Below are 9,381 nucleotides of genomic sequence, written 5' to 3'. Positions count from 1 at the left end.
ACACACACACACACACACACACACCACACACACACACACACATGCAGACCTGCACTTGAACACCAACAGCAAGGGCCTCTCCACAAAGGAGCACCAGGAGCCTCGTGGCACGAGGAACTGGACATGTTTGTTGCCTCTCGGATGGCGTTTCCCGACGTTTTGGGTAATGGCCTTTGCCAAGGCGGCTCGTCGGTGGGCTCGGGAGACTCCCGGCGTCGGGATCAGAGCTGGACGGAGACGGACGGGTGACCCACCCATTACATGATGGAATGCCCTCCGTGAGCTCGGCGTGCCACTGGAAAATAAAGTTTACCTTCTGGGTCTCGGGTTCCGTGTGCTCTCCTGTTTTCTGCTCAGCATTTCAGGATATATCGAGACTGCGTTTTCCATCATTCATTTTGAACTCGGATTGACCGTCGACACCAACATTCCCGTCATATTTTCATACACTGCACTTCTTTTACTCCACATACCAGACGGTTTCACGCATTGCCACACAGCTTGGCACCATTTGCGCCAGTTCCCTTACCCTTTTGGGCAACATCGAACTCCGTGTTAGTCGACCAGGGACAACATCTACTGCCTCTCCAACACAAAGAGCTCAAGTCCAGAATTGGTTCTGTGACCCAAGGCTGGACATTGAATCGAGCCCTCATAATACACTTGATCACCTGCCCCCCTCCCGAGTCGGCGGGCTCACTTGACGTATATTCGCCCTGGAGAAGCGTTGCGCTGCGCCAGAGTGGCGTGGTCGGGTGCTGGAAGTTCTGGAACCGATACTTTAGCCGATCGTCTCCCTCCCATTGGAAGGGGAGAGCCGGCATCGTGGGTGAAAGAAAAGATGCCACACCGAGTCGTCGACTTTCTCAGGCACTCAACCCAAACGATTGAAAATCAAGTGTCATCTCTCACAAAGAAGTCAAATCCGTACGACACACGGCAAACCAAAAACTCTTCTGGACGCAAGACTTCAAGCAGACGAACACATTCCTCGCTCAGCATCGAGCGTGATTCGGATGCCCCGCCCTACTATTCGCCACGACCCAGCGACATGCCCGATTCACGGCCAAACAGCTTCTTGGAGTCTCATGGATGTGGGCTACACCACCACAACCACCATCACAGGATCTCCTTTCCCAGCATGCATTTTGGTCGGTTCAGCAAGGAGGTTCATCCTCCGTCCCCGGCGACGCTGGAATGGATAATCGAGTCGCCGCCGCTGGTCATGTATGGCGATCCGTCCACCAGCAGCGGTGCACTGCTGTCTGGCCAACTGCTCCTGGATGTCAAGGAGGACTTCCTCGAGGTAGAATCGCTGGATGCAACGCTCAGCATCCATGTCACACAAAAGAAGCCGTTTTCCAACCATTGCGCAGAATGCGCCCATCAACATACCGAGTTGAAGAAGTGGGAATTGCTCCCTCGTCCACTTGTGCTGCGAAGGGGTAAGTGCTCAGGTATCGGTCTGCCGGCCGTCAATCAACAAGGCTGCTGACATTGGGTCTATAGGTGAGCATTTCTTCCCCGTGTCAGTATTATTAGAGGGTCATCTGCCCTCCACTGTCGACACTCCCTTGGTGTCGATTGCCTACGAGTTCAAGGCCGGGGCGGTACCCGCAAGGAAAAGCGGCGCGCCAATCCGCCTAGAGAGGGTGCTCGATGTTCGGCGTAGCTTGCCGGCATCCGAGACGCCGCACCATTCGGTGCGCGTGTTTCCGCCGACCAACATCAAGGCGAGCGCTCACTACCCTCACGTTATCCACCCGATCGGCAGCAACACGCTGTCGCTCCGGCTCGACGGGATCGCTAAGCACAACACCAAGGTCAACACAATTGAGTACTGGAAGTTAAAGAAACTCACGTGGAAGCTGGAGGAGACGATCCGGACGATTGCGCCGGCGTGCGAGCGGCACAGCCCCAAGTCCAACGAAGAGGGCGTGAGCGACTGGACACAGGACGAGACCAAAAAGGGCGTTATGCGGTCAGAGACGCGCGTCATTGGCGAGCACACGCTTTTGTCTGGCTGGAAGAGCAACTACGCCGGGCCGACGGACAGCACGGTGGAGCTGGAGCTGGAGTATTGCCTGGGCAAGAACGCAAAGTTCGCGTGCGACGGCAAGAGCCGCGACGGGACCGAAGTGACGCACCAGCTGGTGGTGGAGATGGTGGTGTCTCAGGAATGGGCGCCCGTCAACAGGCCGCACTTGGTGACACACACGGGCGTAGGGCGCATCCTCCGCATGCACTTCAGCACCATTCTTACGGAGCGCGCGGGCATCGGAATCAGCTGGGACAATGAGGCACCTCCCATCTACCAAGACGTTCCGCCCAGCCCGCCAGCCTACTCTGAGGAGATGGCCATGTCCGCTGCTGGCGCGGAGGCCTCGATTGACGAGATTATCGAGCCCCTCGACAACACTCCGAGAAGCAGCATGTCCCGCAGCTCGACGGACATGGCTGCGAGGACTTCAACGGATGTGGCGATGAGGAACTCATTACACAATATGGCTTGAGTCAGATCTGGTGAGCAAGACGGGGGCGGAGGGTTGGCTGTGATTGGTTTGTTTTGCCTTGGAGCGTCTGTTTTGTTTGTTCTGTATTGCATAAGATACCCATGGGTACGGCATCAAAAGTGTGTTCCAGGCCAAATTGGTCTAAGGTTGTCGGATCGGGACCGGCGGAGATGTGCTATAGTTCTGTGCACTACCTATGCACCTGGGATCTCTTAGGATAGGTACCTAGCTTCCTTGATGGAGGTACGTGGAAGGGAATGTGGAAATAAAATCAACTTGGGAAGATGTCATTCTATGGGCCTTCGGAACCTCGAACCACACCAACGGACAATTCAAATAATTACTTAGTTACTCAACTTCATTCAGCATACTAAAGTCCCACGCTTTGCTCGGGTTTCCAAGTTGCCTCTTGCTTGTCCTCCATACTCCTCAATGATGTACCTATTAGGTCCCAGCTGAAAGTGACTCCTCAGGTCGTCTCTTTCGTTCAGGCATGGTATGTCTCTGTTTCAGTGCTTGGATGAATGCAGAAGGTTCAAGATCGTTCCTTGTCTACGGCTGTGTGGAGAGGTTGAAAGCTCCGCCCCCGGTCGAACGTGGGGCTGAGCTGGAGCTAGGGTCCCAGGTTGAGTCAAGCGAGCTGATAGGTGGGGATTTACCCCAGACGGCACCCTGTCCAGCGGGGCTTAGGGCTTATCGATAATCATCACTATTGCCTTGGGGCTGTCCTCCCATGACAGCATGCCGGCGGGTGTGTCGATGGATGACTCGACCGAAAGTCGACTCACTCGGCGAGCAAGCTCACCAATACCTGTACTTCTGTCGCACATAAAGCTGCCACAAGTTCTCGGGTGCCAGTAGACTGTTCGCATTCTCACAAGTTTATTCTATTCTCCTTACTTGTTCTCATTGACCTGCGGGACTGCACACCTGGGCTAGACCGCTCATCCCTTCTCATCATCCATGTTCCGGTGAAATCATTGTTCTCTCTCTTCTTCCAGCCTCGCACCTCTTGAGGTTCTCCACACCCGAGCTCGCCTGGTCTAGCCCGGCTACAGGGTGGCCCCGAGCTCAACCATCACCAACATGACGACAAAACCTGCCAAACAGTTATTACATGAGCGGCGGAAAGGGGAGGCTGCTCTCAGCGATTTCGCAGAGTATGTTGAACAACAGCAAGCTCTTCGCTATCCCAGCTCCAAACAACATGCTGCAACAACCGCCGCGGGGCCTAGGTCCACTCAGGGGGATCTCGACCACCACGATGAACTGGACGACATCCTCGACAGCCTTGACCTCTCCAACCCCGGCCCTCGCGTGAGGTTACGAGAGTTGCTTCTTGCTCTTACTAGCGACTCCGATTCTCTGCAGAAACTGGCCGATATTCTCGAACAGCGACTACAAGAGGGCCACGGGGAAGCCGTGTTTGAGATCGGGTTCGAGAACAATGGCGAAAGTATGAGGTTAACCCGTGACGAATGGGACACTGCCTACAAGCGCCTGGTCCAAGCGGCGAAGAAGCTCGGGGCTGATTGCCAACTCCTCTTGACCAAAAATGTGGGTGGCGACCTCGACGGCACGCCGACCAAGGACGGCGACTGCAGTGGTAAAGTCATGGTCCGGCGCGCGCCAAAAACCGTCGAGGAAGTCATCGAGACTCGCATCGCTGTGGTCGGAAACGTCGACGCTGGAAAGAGCTCCATGCTCGGCGTGCTCGTGAAGGGCGATCTCGACGATGGACGCGGGAAGGCCCGTGTCAATCTGTTTCGACACAAGCACGAGATCGAAACGGGCCGCACGTCGTCCGTTGGAATGGAAATCATGGGCTTCGACACAACCGGCCAGGTAGTCATGTCGGACACTCCCGGGCGAAAGCTATCGTGGGAGGAGATCGGCAAGCGCAGCGCCAAGGTCATCACCTTCAGCGACCTCGCTGGCCATGAACGGTACCTGCGTACCACGGTCTTTGGTCTTCTCTCGAGCAGCCCCAACTACTGCCTGCTCATGGTCGCAGCCAACAACGGTCTTATCGGCATGAGTAAGGAACATCTCGGCATCGCTCTGGCTCTGAACGTGCCCATCATGGTGGTCATCACCAAGATCGATATCTGCCCACCACAGATTCTAGAGCAAACGATCACCCAGATTACTCGCATTCTCAAGAGCCCCGGTGCCAGGAAGATCCCAATCTTCATCAAGAACCGCGAGGAGTGCATCAACACAGCCACCCAGTTCGTGAGCCAGCGCATATGCCCCATCTTCCAGGTGTCCAATGTGACGGGCGAGAACTTGGACCTGGTCCGGACCTTCCTCAACATCCTGCCCCACCACGGGCGCTACGACGCCGATGCACCCTTTGAGTTTCATGTCAACGACACTTTCAGCGTGCCCCATGTTGGCACCGTCGTTTCGGGCATCGTCAAGTCCGGGGTCATCCACGCTGGAGATGAAGTCCAGATCGGCCCGGACTCATTGGGTCGCTTCATCCAGACCTCGATCCGGTCCATCGAAAGAAAGAGGATAGGGGTTCCTGCTGCATCAGCTGGTCAGTCGGCGTCCTTTGCCTTAAGGCGAGTGCGCCGTAAGGACGTCCGTAAGGGCATGGTGGTCCTTCCAAAGTCTGAAACTCCGCCCAAGGTATATCGTGAGTTTATTGCTGAGGGTAAGTCTATTCTCGATTACAAGGAATTCTCCATCAATGGGATGATATCTCCCATGGCCCTCAATTGAAGCATTTCTGACCTCCACCAGTGCTCATCCTCTCGCACGCAACGACCATCAAGACCAAATACCAGGCCATGCTCCACGTCGGGCCCGTCTCGCAAACCTGCGCCATCATCGACGTTGACCGGCCCTTCATCCGGACCGGCGACCGCGCCACTGTCGCCTTCCGCTTCGTCCAGCGGCCCGAGTACCTTGTTCCCGGTGACCGCTTGCTCTTCCGTGAGGGACGTACCAAGGGCCTCGGGATCGTGAAGAGCGTTGGCTACGACCCGTCTAAGCCGCTCATGCCAAAACCGCCCGAGGAGACAGCAGGAGATGGGGCTGATGGAGCCCAGGCTGCAGCGACTGGAACGGCGGCAAAGGCTGGTGAGAAGGATGGCGGCAAGGGACATCCTGGTGTTTGATCTTCCAGGTATTTTCTTGAGTGATTGGGTTATTCTGTTGGTATTTTTTTATTGCAGGTGTTCTTCTATTATTTTATTATAGTGCTTTTGTTAAGCGCCGTGAGAATGGTATGGAACTGGGAATAATTGAACTCGGTCAGGCGTTGGGTGACCAAACGGGTGCTCTCTTCGTCGACGCGTGTGGCACTTGAGAGTGAGTAGGTACAAATAGCTAAATGACTCCGGGCCTCGGCGACATCGTGGATCAGGGTGCAGGACTGCAATGGGTATCATTGATTCATCTCTCCCGATTATTTCTCTAGCTGTCCCAGAATAATGAGCGCATCAACCGGTGGGTATGTGCAACGGCAGACGGTTTGCCAGGTTAGCCAGGTTAGGTGATCTGGTGTGGTTTCCTTGCCTCGCCCTGCCCTCGTCGCTGCGACACCTGCTGCTAGTGCTGGTTTGGCCCTGCCCGTGTCCTGTGCCACGACGATGGCGATGCAGATGACCAGCAGGTCCAGGGCACCGGACTATGGAGAGTGTTGAGAGCTAGATGATACACCCTCCCAGGTCTCCGTGGTTAAACACCCCAGTTAAAATGACCGAGCATGAGGTGCAATGAGCACAACACTGTCACCTCTCACAAACAGCATCTCGGACTTCTTGCTGATGGTCTATATTGCTATGTGAGAAAGGGGTTCACACACACCACGGCTCGGTTAGGCTTCCAGCTCACCTTCACCTCATCGCTGTCATCATCCACGACGTATATTGTCTCCTCGACATCGCCAAGCACCAGGTTGCAATGGCTGTCGTAGGCCTATCGCGGAGGAAGTGATGTGTTAGTCAAGCCTCGGACCCAGAAAAGGGGCGCCGTGATGGCGGGGTGTCCAAAATAGGAGTGAGCAGGGCAGGCGAACGATGAACGGGTCGTGGGGCAAGAAAAGAACAGAGATGTGCATACATGAAGGCGACCCTTGAGTTCGCGGTCGCCACGGAGCTTGATGCAAACCACCTCGTCGAGCAGCAGACGCACGAGATCGAGAGGTTCCGAGACGGTGCTGCCCTCGTCCCTGGCTTCAACCATGGTGAATATATTTGTGGACCTGACCTCCCCAGACTAGGTGTACGGGTATGTCGCGTCGATGGTGGTTTGGGCCTGGGTCGGTGGGTGGGAGGTGACTGTTTGACAAGTTAAGTCAAGAAAGGAGGACGATAGTGAGAGTTTGTCAGTTTGGGGTGCGGTTGACCTGGTTGTTCGAGGCAGCTGGAGGGAGGGTTGGGGTTGGCAACGTGCACTCCCGCTTGTTGCCCAAACAAGCATTTTGTAGTGGGTCACCAGAACGAATGATTGTGCCAACATTCACCGCCTGTCGGGTTGAGCTCCTGTCCATGGCAGCCCCTCCGCCCACTCTCTCTCTCGCTCCTGACTGCCCCTCTTCTCTCATCGGCGACCCGGATACCGCTGTCTTCGGGTCTCTCGAGGAAAAGAAGGTAGGTTCGCAAAGGATCGTGGAATGTAGTGCAAAGGTAGAGAGCGATGGAAGGAATTTATCTCTAGCAACGGGCAAGAAAGATATCCTGTCCAACAGCGGAACCCCCAAGCATTAAGTCCATGGTCAGCAACGGATTATCTGGAGCAAGTTGTCGTCTGTTGTCCGTTGCCTTGTACAGGGCCCAGTCGAGAAAGCGGTGGTCATGGATTCGGAAAACGGAACCAAGTGTGCAATAAATTGAATCTACGGAATCGCTCTTATCTCCAAAGAAAGCCCGTGCACTGGCGCGGACGCCCAGTGAAACAGACTTGACCTACCTTCAACTTGCCCAAGCCTCAATATGACTGAGCCCACCAACGTCGCTCTCGCTCCATCACTGGCGGCGGATCTTGACCAGCCTCAGGTCGTTCATGTACATGTACCGGCTGAGCGTGATCCAGCCGTAGCGGAACCAGACCATTTGGCTCTTGTGGCCACTGATCATGGCCTTCCACGCCGTCTTGACACTGCCAGACCCCGCCAGCCCGCTGATGAAGACAAGCCCTCCTGGGTGCTTCTTATCCTTCTTGTCTGCTCCGACCGCCCAGCTCAGCAGGGTGGGCAGGGTGTCAAAGATGCCCGTGTATTTGCGGAGGAATGGCACCGTGGTGAGGGTATAGAGGTCGACGGGTGACTCCCAGCCGGGTTTTCCGGCCACGAGGTCCTCAACAAACTCCTTGGCACCGTGGTACAGGGAGATGTGATTGGGATGGCTTGAGACGCCATAGGCGTCGAAGGTGATGAGGACGTCAATGGAAGCGGTGGGTGGCGTGTTTGTGCTGCGGGCGCGGGCCAGGTTGGGGGAAAAGGCGGAACGAAGCAACGATGCGATGGCAGTCTTGTCCCAGGTAGTGGTCATGCTGTCGGGGAACTCGGGCTTATCCACAACGAAAACGTCGTCAGGCTTTCGCAGGCCTAGGATTACGCCGGACTTTGCCAGCTCTTTCTTCCTAGTTTCACCGAGTCCGTCGGCGTTGCCTGTTCGTGGTGCAAGATGCGCACAAGCAACGGTTCGTCAGCGACCATGACACGCAACATGCGAGGAGAGAAGGGACACGGGAAGAGGGAATGATGCGGATGCCTACCGCTGCTGAGGCACAGGATCTTGACATGGTTTCCAGTTTCGGGTTTGGCGAGGGCCATGACAGCGGGCGAGAAGAACATGGCCTCATCGTCGGGATGGGCTATGAGGATGCAGATGCGCTTGTTGCGGAGGGCAGGGAATCGGGACGAGACGACGGCAGCCGTGTACATGTACAGCGACGGAACCACGACGGCGAGGACCCCAGCGGTGGTCAGCCACCCCATCCTGATGCTGCCCACGTCCCAGCCCCCGAGCAACATGGTGCTCGTTTTTCTGGTGTTGACTCGATGCCCCTATCCTGCGCCTCGTGGTTCGTCCACTGACTGCTGTCAGCAGCCTGCGTTGGTGCGTGTGTCGCCGGTCCTCGAATATAGCAGCTGGTTGGTCGTTGCGAGTTGTCGGAGAGATCGAGGATCGGGGGATTGTGGGTGAGCCGGGGGGATCATGCGTTTTATTGGCGTCGCGGAGGAGAGACACGGCCGTACTATCGCGGGGGGAACGGCGCGCTTCACGTGCCACACCGTTTCTTCGCTGCTGCCGGTAACATTACGTCATGACTGCGTACCGTACGCATTGCTTGCATGCAATATCTCCACATTTGATCTTGGCATCAGGGATCGCAGCACCTGCAGAATGACCTGCTGATCCCAACCGGCGTTCCCATCGCGCAATCCTCGACGCGTCACCGACTCAGGTCTGCCGGCTGTCCAACACCGAGGCTCCCATTCCGTCCGGTTGACTGGGAACATCTAGTACGTCCAACATGGCAAGGAAACGGCGGGAATCTTCTTCCAACATCAAGCTCAGGCAGCCCGACCGATCCGGTCCCACGGAGAAGACGCTGCTTCAGCTCGCCGAAGAACGAGGGCTGTTCGAGAAAGCCCAGAAGAGGGAGAAGGAGATTGGGAAAAAGAAAGAGGCCGGCACACCAGAGAAGGATGGCAAGGAAGAAGAGGAGGGTCTGCCACCCACTGTCGAGCGAGTCTTCGAGACGCTGCTCTGGTCCATGAGTCTGGCCATGCTGCACTTCACTCTCGATGTTCTAGTGCATCACCAGTACTCAATCCACAGCATTGTGTGGTCCTCAGTATTTCTCAGGTTTCTCCGGGCATTGCTGGGTAAGCATGTCCCCCCCCCCC

General features: G+C 56.1%; 5 protein-coding genes across 5 annotated transcripts in view; 3 read left to right on the top strand and 2 right to left on the bottom strand.

The window, feature by feature from the left end:
• Nucleotides 1-1,141: 1,141 nt before the first annotated feature.
• Nucleotides 1,142-2,513, top strand: VTJ04DRAFT_158 (uncharacterized protein; the record flags this gene model as incomplete). Its single annotated transcript, XM_069359282.1, has 2 exons — nt 1,142-1,445; nt 1,510-2,513. The coding sequence occupies 2 exons, from the start codon at nt 1,142-1,144 to the stop codon at nt 2,511-2,513; spliced, it is 1,308 nt and encodes a 435-aa protein (XP_069222768.1).
• A 1,086-nt stretch (nt 2,514-3,599) lies between these two features.
• Nucleotides 3,600-5,641, top strand: VTJ04DRAFT_157 (uncharacterized protein; the record flags this gene model as incomplete). Its single annotated transcript, XM_069359271.1, has 2 exons — nt 3,600-5,175; nt 5,265-5,641. The coding sequence occupies 2 exons, from the start codon at nt 3,600-3,602 to the stop codon at nt 5,639-5,641; spliced, it is 1,953 nt and encodes a 650-aa protein (XP_069222767.1).
• Nucleotides 5,642-6,216: 575 nt separating this feature from the next.
• On the bottom strand, nt 6,217-6,710 carry VTJ04DRAFT_156 (uncharacterized protein; the record flags this gene model as incomplete). Its single annotated transcript, XM_069359260.1, has 3 exons — nt 6,217-6,297; nt 6,360-6,443; nt 6,588-6,710. The coding sequence occupies 3 exons, from the start codon at nt 6,708-6,710 to the stop codon at nt 6,217-6,219; spliced, it is 288 nt and encodes a 95-aa protein (XP_069222766.1).
• A 782-nt stretch (nt 6,711-7,492) lies between these two features.
• Nucleotides 7,493-8,502, bottom strand: VTJ04DRAFT_155 (uncharacterized protein; the record flags this gene model as incomplete). The annotated part of the gene is made up of 2 exons (XM_069359249.1): nt 7,493-8,136; nt 8,244-8,502. The coding sequence occupies 2 exons, from the start codon at nt 8,500-8,502 to the stop codon at nt 7,493-7,495; spliced, it is 903 nt and encodes a 300-aa protein (XP_069222765.1).
• A 503-nt stretch (nt 8,503-9,005) lies between these two features.
• Nucleotides 9,006-9,381, top strand: part of VTJ04DRAFT_154 (uncharacterized protein) — a gene marked incomplete at both ends in the record, with an annotated part of 1,696 nt that continues 1,320 nt past the window's right edge. The window contains one exon of the mRNA XM_069359238.1: nt 9,006-9,360. Within this exon, the coding sequence (XP_069222764.1) occupies nt 9,006-9,360 (355 nt within the window). The remainder of the gene's footprint in view (nt 9,361-9,381) is intronic.

This window comes from Mycothermus thermophilus, assembly GCF_041956435.1.
Source record: "Mycothermus thermophilus strain CBS 625.91 unplaced genomic scaffold VTJ04scaffold_1, whole genome shotgun sequence".
Taxonomy (NCBI): domain Eukaryota; kingdom Fungi; phylum Ascomycota; class Sordariomycetes; order Sordariales; family Chaetomiaceae; genus Mycothermus; species Mycothermus thermophilus.
The sequence above is the reverse complement of the archived record's forward strand: the minus strand, read 5'-3'. Positions and strand labels throughout refer to the sequence as shown.